Source organism: Rutilus rutilus (assembly GCF_951802725.1).
Source record: "Rutilus rutilus genome assembly, chromosome: 20".
NCBI lineage: Eukaryota > Metazoa > Chordata > Actinopteri > Cypriniformes > Leuciscidae > Rutilus > Rutilus rutilus.
Window position 1 is genome coordinate 5,924,401 of NC_140225.1, and position 16,207 is coordinate 5,940,607.

Here is a 16,207-nt window from a genome sequence, read left to right on the forward strand (position 1 = left end):
GTATTTTTGAGCAACTGAATGGACTCTTTACTCCAATACATTTGTGATAAGTAATGCAATTACTTATATGGCACCTAACTTTTTCTGTAGCAATTTATTTATGCTACAAAAGAAGTGTATCGCCATCTCCAAGGCACTGAAGGTACAATACTATTTTGTGTGTCAAACCAGGCTACTTTGCATGAATGCAGGTGCATTAGCAGGTAGTTTTGAATCGCAGGTGTTTCACCAGGGCTGTCCTTAGGCCAGTGCAACCGGTGTGACCACACTAGGCCTCGCGGCGAACGGGCAGAGGGGGACAACATTATTTTGAAGATAACTTTTTGAAGTATATGGGTTTACTTATTCCCTTTCTGAGCACTTGAGCTTAACTGAGACTTTAGTGCTTGTAGACGTTTAAGAGGCTATTGTGTAAACCTTGATTTATTGTAATTTTGAGATTTTCGGTTTTATTTCAATTTTAGAAAATAAATATATGCTTGCTCTCCTTATCACTGGTTTTTCACTGGCATGTCTCTTAGGTGTTGAGGACTAGTGCATCTTTGAGCCTATATTCAGTATGAGGAAAATACTTTATTACTGTTAAAATCACATTACTCAATAATGGATAATGGAGTCATTTTTGCTGCAAGATATAATTATATTTTAAAGATAATATTTTGTAATTATCATTTAAATCTGAATAATTTTCAAATAATTTGTCTTTTTTATTACATGTTGACAAAAAGCTCACCCCAATAACACATTAATATGCAATACCCATTTATGCATGTTTACACACACATATTGTATAAATTAAAATAGTATATCAAATTATTTTGTTATGTCTTTCAAGCTGAGAATTATCTTTATACAAAGTTTAGTTAAAAAATAGCCAGAAAAATAAAAATGGATTGGTGATAGTTGTAGAAAGACAAAAAATATGATGACATTAGCCTCATATAAAAATCAGTGCTGCTAATACAGTCCCGCCGCTCTTTTTAATGCATGCAAATAATATTCAGCCGGATTCTGACAAATGCTTGTGCATTTGCATGGATCTGGCTGCTGGCCAAAACATTATTTTCATATTTTTTGAGTGCAAAGGCTTGCAGCATGTTTAGAGTAGATGTAGTAAGAGATTGAGAACTGCATGCAGCTGCAAAGCAGAATGTCAGAATCCTTTGATACCATTAAAGGGATAGTTCACCCAAAAATGAAAATTCTGTCATCATTTACTCACCCTCAAGTTGTTCCAAACCTGTATGAGTTTCTTTGTTCTGCTGAACACAAAGGAAGATATTTGGAAGAATGTTTGTAATCAACAGATCTCGGTCCCCATTGACTTCCATAGTAGGAAAAAAATATACTATGGTAGTCAATGGGGACCGAGATCTGTTTGGTTACAAACATTCTTCCAAATATCTTCCTTTGTGTTCAGCAGAACAAAGAAACTCATACAGGTTTGGAACAACTTGAGGGTGAGTAAACGATGACAGAATTTTCATTTTTGGGTGAACTATCCCTTTAATGCAGACTTTTTCGCACACACATTTTCATATGCTTAGGCCTATATACAAAATAAGTCATTTTTATTCTTTTAAAGGGATAGTTCACCTTTAAATCCAAATCAAAGTCATAATTTACTCACCCTGGTGTTCTAATGCAGCATGCCATTCTCACTTTTATGGACCACAAAAGGAGAATTAAAAAAAAAAAATCCACTTGAGCTCATCCATATAATTGCAGTGCGACCAGTATCAAGCTTTTTAAAAAAGAATGACAGAATGATCCCATGCGTCATGTACCTTATATACAGTTTTGGTCAGAAATAATGGCACCCCTGGTAAATATGATGTTAGTCACCCTGGTGTGCTAAAGGTAAATATTAATGGGAACATACTTCAGAGATATTTTACTCGTAAAAATTCTAGGGGTGGCAATAATTGAGGCCAACGTGTTTTGAAAGATCAAAAGGATAAACAATGCAGATTTATTTTTTTACAGCCATTTTTGATCATATTTAACAGGGGTGCCATTAATTCTGATCACAACTGTAAGTGTTCTGGGGCTATACAACAGGGTTTAGTGAAAAACAAACCGAAATTCTTGACCTTGGCCGTTGGTCTTCTCTGCATGCCTGCATGAGAGTCATGAGACTATTAGCGATAGAGTTCACTCCGTCTCGCCCAGAAAAGCACACACGTTGTGAGAAGATTAACAAAAACACAATGAAATGAAACACAATGTCTAGAAATCTCAAAGAAGTATCTGTGTAGCAGCTACTTTCTTCACTGAGTCAAATATCACCAGACTGGAACTCTGTTTGTCTGATGACAGTCAGAATGGCAGTTGGCGGATGTGAACGCGATAACTTCTTGTTACGAGCTTACGACAAACACAACGGATATATTCACCCCAGAGAAGAAGTTGGTTGAATTTCATGCTGTGTTTTTGTTAATCTTGATTTCTCAGAACTCAGAACTTGTGAATGCTGTTCTCGGTGAGTCGGAGTGAACTGCGGCATTGATAGATTCTCAAAAACGTGCACGTCGCACAGAAGACCAACGGCCAAGGTCATGAATTTCGTTAAATAAAACATTGAAATTTTACATTTTTATTCCACTTGGAACACTTGGAATAAATGACATGTGTTGCAAGGGATCATTCTGTGATACTTTTTTATTATTTTTTTTTTTTTTTAAAGCTTGATGCTGGTCTCTATTCACTGTCATCATATGAACAAGCACAAGCAGGAATTTTTTTTTTAATTCTCATAGGCCTTAGGCAGTAGGTATTAAAAAAAACGCCAGGTCATTATTATGACATAATTTTCATTTTAGGGTGAACCATCCCTTTAAGAGCCCTTCAAAAATTATTTGGACTCTATAAAACTTATAATAATAATAATATAATGAAATGTTAGCAATATATAGTGTGGCTTATCCCTTCTAAGATCCAACTATCCCATGTCCCTTGGCATTCAGCATATAGCCATATTTTGTCCAATCGAATGTTCTTTAAGATAAGAATGCCTCACCTTCCAAAAACACTTTCCTGTGCTGTGACTTGCAACAAAGTAGCATTGACATAACTCAACTAATGGCTATTGATTATTTAATCATAAAAGGGTGATGCCTTCTGTACATGTCAGCACAAAAAATTTCACAATTTCATTTCATAGGGTTTTAAAGATCTGTGAGTAGCATAAAAGGTATGCGGATTAGCAGTGAAGAGATAGCTTTGAAAATGACTTTTGTACCTGGAATGTTTTTAAGTATGAGTTCACGTACATCCTCACCCTTAACACTGCTTGCAATATGTGCTTTAGGCGGTGTCTGTTGAAACAATGCAGGATTGTTAAGGCATGCACTTGAGAAGTTACATCATATCCTGTGGCTCTCCGGTAGCCAAGTTCTCCTTTTTCTTTGGAAGGGAAGCATGAATTCATGGAACACAATGACAGAACACAAGCCTTTGGTTCTTTACAAACATTGAATCAACAGCGCTTACTTTCTGATTAATGTAAGCTTGAGGTTATTGTGTGCGGACTATACATCAATATAGCCTTATTAATATTTGAGGAGCTGTCAGACATATAGCTGTTATATCAATAGAGGTATATTTGACAATGAGTTTTGAAAAATATACAAGCATTTTGTTGTGAAGCACTTGGTGTAAGAGAGTGGAGGATCTTCTTCAGGTGGTGGGACTAATCGTACTTCAGTGGCTAAGGTTAATCTTTCCAGAGAGAAAAACCACAAACCTTCTGCCGTAGAAACGGCCGATGAGCTCTGATCTGATTTCAGGTGTTGTCTCTGTTGTCCAGGTCGACGCTGGCATGTACATAAAGGTCATGCGTTATACTGAAACTCTGCAAACAAGATAATAACAATAGCACTATGTGTATGTTTTCTTAGACCATTATGCTTTCAGATATATATAAGTATATGTCAAACAGGCAGAAACGTCATGCTCATTCAGCAAAAGTCCCTTCAGATGTTTGAACCAACTGGATTTTGAATGCAACTTCCAAATAAAGTATTGGTCTCTTTTGATAAGTTGCACAAGTGTTGTAGGTTTTAAAGTGCTGTTCTTTTTTTGTTAAACAAGGTGGTGGAAATTGCACATTCAAATGTCTAAATTCGCCTTCAGAATGTGGAGGTTTTGCTTTAAACTGCATGGAAAAAAAAGAAAATCCTCTCATCATCTACCCGCCCCACTGAAAACTTTTCCCTTTAACACAAAGGGGAATTTTGCATTGCATTACAAGGAAAATGTTTATAGTGATCACTGACTGTTGAGTTAAGTTCAACATCCTTTCACTTTCTACTGTTTTTATTTCCAGAAAATGTGTTGATAGATCTGTTTAATACTTTTATTTTTGAGAAACACTATTTTTTTTTTTCCCAACCATTCTTTTTTTTTTTTTTTACTGAAGTTACTCTGTTCCAGACAAACAAGTTCATGCAGGCTCATGACCCCATTATTTGATCTGCACTCATGCAAAATTTGTCTTATAGGCCTACAAAGAAAAAAAAAATTGGTTCTTCATTAATGACAGATGATATAGGCCTACTGGACATACATAATGTTCATAGCAGTTGTAAATATGATCTTGTCTAAGTAAGTCGCCGTGGGTCCAGTTAAGAAAGTGGAAGGGATTCCCACAATTCAGACCTACTTGTAAACTGGAACATGAATTGTTTGCTATTGAATTAGTCCAAGAGTTAAATTAAGAGCATTAAATTATTAGGCTACTTGACTTTAATAATATCATGTATAGGCTAGCATATATGTACAGTGGCTGTAGATCAGTGTTTAGTGGGAGTTTTCCAGTGACCTCTGACTGACTGTATGTTCAACAAACACACATTCTCAAATTTATGTGCAATTGCGCTCCAGATCAAGCCTTATCATCAGGACCATGTGTTTATAGTTAAAGATTGACTATGACTGAGAATTATTAACTTGCATATAACCTACTCATAGGGAAATCAAATCAATAATGTTATGGAATCAATCCTGTCATGAAATGTGCGTATCCTAACAACTTTCACTCTGAAACGTAATTGAATTGTGTTTTGGAATAATGGAAAAAGCGCTTATTTTGAGCAGGAATAGACAATTCTCTTCACTTGCGCGCGAACACAAACAGGTTTTGTCTGTGTGTGTGTGTGTGTGTGTGTGTGTGCGCGCGCGCAAGAGTGTATGTTGGCCGAGGTGTGTGTTTTCCTCTTCTTCAACTGGAGTGAAAGTTAAGCGTCTGTCGTTCGTCATGACGGTCTTATGAAGTCGATGAAGGGATTTCACACAGGGAATCAAGGACAATTGCGATTTAAACTGGTAAGTCGTCTTTAAATGCATGTGAGGAAACTTTAACGCGTCATTAGGTTTCATAATCTGTACTTTTTTTGCTTGGCAGTAAATTTGCGAAACTTGAGAGCTTCTCGATTTACGACTTCAAAATCTAACGGGGTGGCCTCGATCCTCATGGGAAAGAAAATATGTTTGTGATGAAGTTAACAATAGTGGTTGTCTTTATATAAATACAAGAGAAAGATTTGGCAGATTTACTCCCTAAATGGTGGGCTCTCTGTTGTCGCGACACACCCAGAGATTGTTGAAGCAGATGTGTGAGATGTGAGGCTACTCGATCTTTTCAGATTCATTTTAGTGTCTTACTGATAATAACGCACAGGATTCGTGCTTTTCTACTAGGCTACTTGAAACTATTAAAATTATATTTGGTTTAGATTATAATTTACTTTTAATATGATTTTACTTTTACTTTACGTTTTAACTAAGACTACTTGAATAAGCCAATGTGGACTGAGAGAAATGGATGAGGTGTTCGATTAGTCTATGTATTTTTTAATATCCATATTGTAATTCACCCTTTAGACCACCTTAGTTATGTTCCAGGGACACACAAATAGGCCTATGCTTGATTTCTACTCTAAATGCTTTATTACCACTGATCTATCCAAATGTATTTATATATAGGCCTAAATGTATATAGATCTGTGTATATAACTACCAAAAAAAATACATTATAATAATGAATAGGCTAATAATTAAAAGAAAAACAGTTTGTGACCATTTTAAGGTATTTCTAAACATAAGACAAAACTTGTTGGTGGATTAGTACTGAAATCATATCATGATATTATGACTTGTCTTACTATAATTGATGTAGTTTTAAGGTTTAAATATAATGTTAGATTTCTGGCTCTTTTTTTTGCAACATTCATAGATGTTAGTATCATACATTCTTAGTGATGTCATTGGATGACAAAACTTTTAAAAATGTTCTCCGTTGAAATAGATGATAGATATTAAGTCCGACATGTTTGCATTTGCAACAGTATTTTTTTTATTGAATTTTTTTGTTTGTTTATTCAAAAAATATGTGCATCACAAATAGTCTATGAACGTGTTTACTTCTCATGTAGGGGTGGAGGGCAGAGTGTTTGCCCTCATGTGGAATGAATGTACATTACCATTTTTTTCTGAAGATAATTAATCTCTTAACTCCACTGCTCCAGGTGTAAATATGGCTCATCGTTCCCAGTGCTCCTCTACCGGGGACAACCCCCTGGACCCCAACTACCTGGCCCCTCACTACCGTGAGGAATACCGAATGGCTATCGACGCCCTGGTTGACGCTGACTTGGATGGCTACTATGGGTTTCTTCAGAAAGTAAACGTGGTTGATTTCTTATCCCGTTCAGAGATTGAGTATATCAGATGCGTGGTGCAAGCTCCACATCAGACCGCACAACTAGAGAGGAGATGCATGGCTGAAGATGTAGATGGCTCTTCTGACACTTACTGGCCGGTACATTCAGACCATGATGCTCCGAACCTGGACTTGGGCTGGCCACAGCAATACAGATCTGTTGGACCAACTGAGGTCACTACATTGGTGAACCCGTCTGACCCCGAGATGCCCAGTATCAAAGAGCAAGTCCGCAGGATGATCAAGACTGCACAGCAAGTGAGTTTTGCATGCTGTCCAAGTGCACAAATAAATATTTTCTTATTACTGCATCACAGAAGTCAGTAAATGCAATTTGGTATTATGGTAGATGTTTTACCTCATTAATCAGTGGTTTTAATTGCTTTGGTACTGTTTTCACAAGTAGGCAATACGAGTTTAGTACAAACAGCAAACTGGTCACACTAGTTTCACAGCAGGTCTTTCATTCTAAGCTTGACAATGCAGCTATTATGCACTTATTAGGATTGTAGTTTCTATTGACATCTTTGGTTTAAATACACAACCAAATGATCTTATTTCAATGTAGACATTTTAACTACCGGTTAATTCAGTTACAAGCGATATAAGCTTGTTGTCTCAAATTGCCTAAAGGTGCTGAATATAAGAATTTGATTTTATGCCAAACTGACACAAGATCTGTATTGTATCTTCATGAAAATGTTGCGATCAGTGAAGGCATGAAATGGTTGTTATTACATGATGCACTCTTGCCTGCAGTGATGCCATTCACATTATACTTCTGTACTGTAAAAGTATTATGCATATTGTGCAGATTTGTTTTCTTTTCAAAAATGTTCTCATGTTAAATTTGCTCTTGAGGCAGTTTGAGATTCAGATTGAGATTCAGTCTCTTTCATGATTGAACTTTTGCCTAATAAAAAATAGACTGGGTGCCGTCATTGTTGACAATGTGGTAAACCGAAGTCTAAGTAAACATAAAAGTAGACAGTGTTGTCTGCCTTCCAACTTCATCTGACATTCACCTCTTTGTCATTTATGTCTGGTTATTCTGCTGGAAACGTGAAATGTTGACACTTTACAAGCACACATGGTAATCAAACCATTTGAATTATCTATACAATATTCAAAATAATTGAAATGAAGTCTGTTTAAAAACTGCTTAAACGTTTGAAGAAGAAGAAAAAACACAGTATTTTTAAGGTTGTATTAGATGATTAATACTAAAAGTATGTTCTTGTGAAAGCTCTTGTAATTAAAAACAAACTCATTCTGACATTGCAATGCATGTTGTTGTTTTTTTAACTTGATATATATGATAATATAAGTTTTATTTCTTGTGCTAGGTTATCGCTGTGGTGATGGATATGTTTACAGATGTTGACATCTTTGCTGATATCCTTGGTGCAGCGACACGTGGTGTGGCTGTTTATGTTCTTCTTGATGAACTGAATGCTCAACATTTTGTTTCGATGGCGAACAACTGTAGGGTGAATCTGGATGAGATAAAAGTAGGTACTTTTTTTATTTGATTGTTACAAATCAATACAAATTCATTAATATACATTTTACTTGCAGTTCATGCGGGTAAGAACTGTGTCTGGAAGTACCTATTCCTGCCGCTCAGGAAAGACATTTAAAGGTCAGATGATGGATCGCTTTATACTAGTAGACTGCAGAGCTGTTTTAAGTGGCAACTATAGGTAAGTGCATTTTACTGTTTAACAGTTCTCTATAAATTCATACTTTATATGTTTTGTTTTAGTATATGTTGTGTTTAATCAAGGTGTCCATAAAATATGTGTTGGATAATACAATTTCTCACTTTGTGTTGCAGCTTCATGTGGTCTTTTGAGAAGATACATCGCTGTCTTGCTCATCTGTTTCTGGGACAGCTTGTGACCACCTTTGATGAAGAGTTTCGGATTCTGTATGCCCATTCAGAGCCACTGGTTGTTGAAAATGTTTTGGCAAATATGCCACACTATGCTGGGGAACCTGAAGGCTACTACAACACAGAAAAGACCCACATGTTTAACAGACAATATCCAACTATGGGCATGGAATGGGCCGAACGTACTGGAGAAGACCAAATGAAAGTGGGTCAAAAAATGTTACCCTTTAGGAGTGAATCCACCCACAGTGCAGCAGAAGCGAATCCTTCTGTTCCGAGGCACATGAACCTGCATGCTGATCAACCATTTAGAGGGGACCATCAATCTATAGAGCATGGAAGGCAAATGAGAGGACCAACTGAAATGGTTGGCTTCAAAAGGAATAGCTACGGACATATACCTGATTATGAATACTTGCCTCCTCAAAACATTCCAATAATGAGAGGAAAACAGTACATGGAGGGAGCTGTGCTCCAGGGCAGTCACTTTGCAAGGGAACCTCATATTTACCAGGGAGCTGAATTTCAATCTGGTTATGACATGTATGGGAAGCCTAGAGGCCAAGGCCACCACATTGATCAGTTTACAGGGTCTGGCTACCCTCATGAGGGAGATGAGGCTGAACCAACTGGAGCTTATGACCATGTTCAAAGATACCTGCAGTCTCAATCTGCTATGGAGGAAGGACATGGTCCAAGAAATGTATTGTCACCTGTGCAGTCCAATATTAAGAGACATAACATGGGTCAGCCTTATACCTGTCAGAGCTCACCAAAACAACCAAACCTGCCGGAACAGAAACGTTTCTTTAATGTAAACCACAAACCACAGGATATGAGTCAAAAGCAAGGCATGCGGGACTGGAGGATCAGCTCATACCTTAGTGCATATGATGATGCAGGAGAACTGGATTTAGCTGAACTTGAAGGATCCAGCACATGTGGTGATGTTCCATGTTTTACACAGGAAGCTCCTTGTGGTCCTGTACGTCAAGAAATTAGACCAGGAAACAGAGAGTTTAACAGGATACCTTCACCTAGGGAAAATCCCTTGTTTGTCCAGATTCAGAATAATTCCATTGTGCCTGACAGTTCAGTTAATCATCCAACAGACTTATCACAAATAAATATCAAAACAACACCAACATCAACTTCAGAGTCTTCTTGCACCACTGAGGGTGACAAAGTGGAGGTGACGCAGAATAGAAAACCTAAAGAGACAAACCGGATTAGTGAAGACTTCCTCAAGAAGAAACCCAGCCGACCTTTACAAAGGAGTTCCAGACTGAGACACTCACTGATATTCAGTTCAAATTTGGAGTTGCATACGTCAGATGAGATGAAAGATACTGTGGGAGAAAAAGATGGGGATGAAGCTTCAAAACATTCAGCTCGTGTGTCACACATCTTGGACAAAAGGAAGACCGGGTCTCCATTTCAGCCATTTCAGTGGAGCGATTTTGTAAAGTCAAACACATTTGATAACTCTGACATAGAGTCTGCACAACCTGAGGAGGAACTGAAGAAATTGGGTGAAAATTCTGATTTAGATAAGGTTGAAAACTCCCAAAATCTCTGTCCTCTGCAAGAAAAAGACCAGCTTCAAACAGCAGTTCCTGAAAGAAAAAGCCAAAGGGATGAATGCCCATCTAATCTATTGCAAAAGTCATCTTCTTTCATAGATATGAATGACCCTGACTGTAGACTGAGGTATTTCAAAGAGTTGGCAGCCAAACGCAAACTTGCAGCAGAAAAGGTTTCTCAGAGCAATCCGGTGAAAGCCACCCAAAAATTTGCTCTATCAGAAAAAACTTCCACTAATGACGCAGATAAAAATGCTGGACCTTTTTTCAAGACCACAGAAACTACACTCAAGTCAAAAAATACCACTGTCCCAGCACCAGGGATCAAAGAAACCTGTAAAGACACCAAATTTGAGGAATCAAGTAAAGACATCCTGCATAGAGCTACTGATGCTGAAAAAATTAGATTTAAGAAAAAACTTGCAGAAGAATCTAGCTCAACTTTTAAAAAAAATCAAAAAGACACTGATCCAACTCTAAAACCTGTTGAAGAGCTAAGAACAGTATCTATAGCTAAAAATCAGACATCCCCCATTTTAAACATTTTTGCTCAAAAGCCTTCCTGTGCTTTGTCTGGTAAGTCCTCCGATCCTTGCATGAGTTCTTCCTCAGAACCTTGCTCAAAAAACTCCCTTTCTACAGCCAGTGCTACATTGGAGGTGCAAAATCAAGTAGAATCTGTTGCATTCAATACTCCCTCAACAGAATCTGGCCTCATCCAATTTCACAATCCAAAAGAAACAGACCACTCCCATGCTGTTCTGACAGGGAGTTGTCTGCCTGTCAAGTTACCACAGACAAAGTGTATGTCACCAGTTAGCACCACTATTGCACAGAGCTCACCCAATATTTCTAGCACATGCTCTGATAATGTATCTCTAGATTTTAATTCAAAACCAAACCTTGCAATTGTAGATACTAGTGTACCCTCAAAACCTGACCACATATATGCAGTTCCCTCCCCAGTGAGGGAAAGTGGGCCTTCCCAAAAACCTACTTCAACGGATGGAGACTCTTCTCAACACCCTCCCGCATCAGAGACAGACTGTTTTCAGCAGCTTACTGCATTGAGAGAGGAATCTTCTCAGCATCCCACTGCTACAGAAAGTGAAACATCACAAAACTTCCCCATTAAAACAGTAGCAGATGCCCCAGAACCTTTTAGACAACCATCTGAATTGGGAGCAGGCTTTTATCAATCAGACCCCTCCCAGAAGCCCACTGCAACAATCACAGACTCTTCCCAGCAGCCCACTGCAACAGTCACAGACTCTTCCCAGCATCCCACTGCAACAGTCACAGACTCTTCTCAACATCCCACTACAACAGTCAAAGACCCTTCCCAGCATCCCACTGCAACAGCCACAGACTCTTCCCAGCATCCCACTACAACAGTCACAGACCCTTCCCAGCATCCCACTACAACAGTCACAGACTCTTCCCAGCAGCCCACTGCAACAGTCACAGACTCTTCCCAGCATCCCACTGCAACAGTTACAGACTCTTCCCAGCATCCCACTGCAACAGTCACAGACTCTTCCCAGCATCCCACTACAACAGTCACAGACTCTTCCCAGCAGCCCACTGAAACAGTCACAGACTCTTCTCATCATTCCACTGCAACAGTCACAGACTCTTCCCAGCATCCCACTGCAACAGTCACAGACCCTTCCCAGCATCCCACTACAACAGTCAAAGACTCTTCCCAGCATCCCACTGCAACAGTCACAGACCCTTCCCAGTATCCCACTACAACAGTCACAGACTCTTCCCAGCAGCCCATTGCAACAGTCACAGACTCTTCTCAGCATCCCATTGCAACAGTCACAGACTCTTCTCAGCATCCCACTGCAATAATCACAGACTCTTCCCAGCAGCCCACTACAACAGTCACAGACTCTTCCCAGCAGCCCACTACAACAGTCACAGACTCTTCTCAGCATCCCACTGCAACAGTCACAGACTCTTCCCAGCAGCCCACTGCAATAATCACAGACTCTTCCCAGCATCCCACTGCAACAGTCACAGACTCTTCCCAGCAGCCCACTACAACAGTCACAGACTCTTCCCAGCAGCCCACTGCAACAGTCACAGACTCTTCCCAGCAGCCCACTACAACAGTCACAGACTCTTCCCAGCATCCCACTGCAACAGTCACAGACTCTTCCCAGCAGCCCACTACAACAGTCACAGACTCTTCTCAGCATCCCACTGCAACAGTCACAGACTCTTCCCAGCAGCCCACTACAACAGTCACAGACTCTTCCCAGCATCCCACTGCAACAGTCACAGACTCTTCCCAGCAGCCCACTACAACAGTCACAGACTCTTCCCAGCAGCCCACTGCAATAATCACAGACTCTTCCCAGCATCCCACTACAACAGAGACAGACCCTTCCAAGCAGCCCACTGCAACAGTCAAAGACTCTTCCCAGCATCCCACTGCAACAGTCAAAGACTCTTCCCAGCATCCCACTGCAACAGTCACAGACTCTTCCCAGCAGCCCACTACAATAGTCACAGACTCTTCCCAGCAGCCCACTACAACAGTCACAGACTCTTCCCAGCATCCCACTGCAACAGTCACAGACTCTTCCCAGCACCCCACTGCAACAGAGACAGACCCTTCCCAGCAGCCCATTGCAACAGTCACAGACTCTTCTCGGCATCCCACTGCAACAATCACAGACTCTTCCCAGCATCCCACTGCAACAGAGACAGACCCTTCCGGGCAGCCCACTGCAACAATCACAGACTCTTCCCAGCAGCCCACTGCAACAATCACAGACTCTTCCCAGCATCCCACTGCAACAGAGACAGACCCTTCCCAGCAGCCCACTGCAAAAGTCACAGACTCTTCTCGGCATCCCACTGCAACAATCACAGACTCTTCCCAGCATCCCACTGCAACAGAGACAGACCCTTCCCAGCAGCCCATTGCAACAGTCACAGACTCTTCCCAGCATCCCACTGCAACAGAGACAGACCCTTCCGGGCAGCCCACTGCAACAGTCACAGACCCATCCCAGCAGCCCACTGCAACAATCACAGACTCTTCCCAGCATCCCACTGCAACAGTCACAGACTCTTCCCAGGACCCCACTGCAACAGAGACAGACTCTTCCCAGCAGCCCGTTGCAACAGTCACAGACCCTTCCCAGCATCCCACTGCAACAGAGACAGACCCTTCCCAGCACCCCACTGCAACAGAGACAGATTATTCCCAGAAGACCACCCCAACAGCCACAGACTCTTTGCATCAACCCATTGCAAAAGAGACTGATTTGTCCCAGCAGCTCACTGTAACCGAAAGTGAATCATCTCAGAACTCCACTAAAATTACGGTAGACACTTCCAAACATCCTATTGAAACAGAAAATGAATCCCTTCAATACATCACTGCAACAGAGTCTTACTGTGTGAATGAGAAAAAGAAAGAAGATGATAATTTATCCAAAGCCGTCAGCAAACCCATTCCAGATGCTAACAGTACTCAGGCAGACAATAGCATATCTCAAATTACAGTCATTATAGACTTAAGTTCCACAACTGAGCTTTCCCAAACTGATACTGTTCCACCTTGTGATAGCCAAGTGGAACTAAACAAAACACAAGCATTGACCAAACCATGTATAACTCCTATGGTAAAAGACACAGACAGTGATGCTTTAACTAGTCTCAATTCAGTGGAGGTGAGCTCAACTCAGCCTCAAGATTCACCAGAGCTTTGCCTGTACCCAAATGAGATTAACTCAACTCAGAGAATCACACAATTAAAATCTAGCATATCATCAAACCCAATGGAATCTAGTTGTCTAAATGACCAAAAACCAGATGAGGGCCAAAAGAATGAGACCATTACAGAGCAATCTCAGAGGCATGACACTTCAGCTATAGCTGAAGGGCCCAAGATAACTCAGACAGAGGTTTCTACAACCCTAGACCCTAAACAAACAACACCAGAGGTGGAAAACTCTGTGACTAACTTTGCAGAGGTGTCAGAAAAATCAGATTTGACTGTACACAGTAATTCAGAAAATCAGTCTTCTGTTGCAAAGAATCCAAAATCAATCATGTCCGCCCATCAGTTATCTACTGCAAATGTTATTTCGTGTAGCAACCTTAGAGATGACACTAAAGTTCTTTTGGAGCAAATTTCAGCAAAGAACCAAAGCAGATCATCCCAGTCTAAGCAGACTCTTGCTGCACCCAATGAAGCCAAAGAGGGTGAGGTTAGCTCTGCAGATAAACTGCTTTCAAATTTTTCGGGAAGGCCCTGGTCCTCCAAGACTACACCAGAAGAAAAGGACATGTTAATACAGAAGATGGAGAAAATGAGGAAAGAGAGGAAGGTCTACAGCCGTTTTGAGGTACATTGTAGAATTTGTTCATAAAATTTCAAAATGTTCAGTCATGTTGTTTGTGTTTGTGAATGTGGGTGTGTGTATGCACTTATAAATTGTTCTGAAAATATTCTAGTAGGTTCAGTGTTGTTATGTGTAAGTCATGTTTTAAATGTACATTTACTTGTATCACTCAGGCATTTGTATTTGGTGTTTTCACAGGCCTCATAATTTAAAACATTGGAAGAGTGGCTCCAGTAAAGGAACAATACGAGGGAAGCGATTTTGTTGTCTTACCTCAAAACTGTGAACTTGCACTGATTATACCAAAGATTGCTGCCTATATTGAGAGGATGGAAATCCCTGCAAGACTTAACAGATGAACTGCCTGACAAAAAAAAAAGGAACACAATCCTTACCAGCTGTAATAAGCTTTCAATAGAGCAGGTATTTCCTATTGTGTGTGTCTATTTATAGCTGTGAAACGTATTTCTGAATCGTAATTGTAATTATCGGATTTCTGTATCCAGAAATTGTGATCTATAAGAGTTGTTTACCAAACAGTAAGTTGCGTGTTATTGCCAGGAGCAAGGAGCACTGCTCCAACATGTTAACAGACTAGTGTTCTTGTTTCAATACAGCATGAAACTTTTCTCCAAGTATTTTTGTTTTTTTGTTGTTTTTCTTCATTTAATACAATTATCTTGTGCCCAGATGTTTGTGGTATTAAAAACACACATTTAAAGAACTTAAAAGTGGATCTGTAACTGGGCACACATTTTTCTATGTAGTTTGCTTGATCTGAAGTCACTTTGGATAAAACTGTTTGCTAAATGATTAAATGTAAATGTAAATAGAAAACATGGAACAAAGTGGAGCTGGAGTGGAATGATAACAGGATGCTTTGAGGAGGGAAAGGGGAAATTGTTCATTCACATACTGTGGCCAGAGAACAGGAAAGGATGTTCCACTGCTTCCAATGCATAAGTGTTTTAAAGATGTAAAATACATTCTGTTGGTTAATAATGTTGATGTACGATGGAAACTCCTAAAGCACATAGACATGAGTCCAGGTGACATATTGTTAAGAGTGAATACAACAGTTTCTCAGTAACACAAAACGCTAAAGTAAGAATTGAGGAAAATCCTGTGCAGTTAGATGAAATGTGCAATATTGTGAATTTTGCATGAGATATTGATATTGATTTGTTTCAGTTGTAAAATCTGTTAGTCAACAACTGTCAGTGTAGTGAGACTGCCTCTCTTTTTGATGGAGGATCCCATCAATGTGTAGAGAACCAATAATGTCTGTTACACGTTGCCACTGTGTGTTTGAATCATGTTTAGAACAAAGTAAGGTCTACACTGACATGATAATAAAATAAAACTAGGACACAAGACATGTTCTTCAAATATCATAATGCCCTTGTGTGTGTTTTGTGTCCTCTATTCGTCAGAACAGTACTGAACTAAAATGCTTAACGGTAAGGGATTTATCACACAGACAGAAAAATATGTTCATTAATCTTCTGATGAAAGGAAAGTTAACACAATGTTTTTTTGTTTAATGTGTAATCATTCCCCTTTAATACTATTATAGTAGGCTATTACTATCTATATTACTATATCCCACTATATTACTATCATTCCAAACCTGTATGACTTT

General features: G+C 39.6%; 1 protein-coding gene across 1 annotated transcript; it reads left to right on the forward strand.

Moving 5' to 3' along the window:
- The first annotated feature begins 5,158 nt into the window (after positions 1 to 5,158).
- Positions 5,159 to 15,963, forward strand: fam83ha (family with sequence similarity 83 member Ha). Its single transcript, XM_084392348.1, has 6 exons — positions 5,159 to 5,325; positions 6,528 to 6,979; positions 8,068 to 8,232; positions 8,300 to 8,424; positions 8,559 to 14,568; positions 14,764 to 15,963. Exons 2-6 carry the CDS (start codon positions 6,536 to 6,538, stop codon positions 14,770 to 14,772), a joined length of 6,753 nt encoding a protein of 2,250 aa, XP_084248474.1. The 5' UTR covers positions 5,159 to 5,325; positions 6,528 to 6,535; the 3' UTR covers positions 14,773 to 15,963.
- Positions 15,964 to 16,207: the final 244 nt, after the last annotated feature.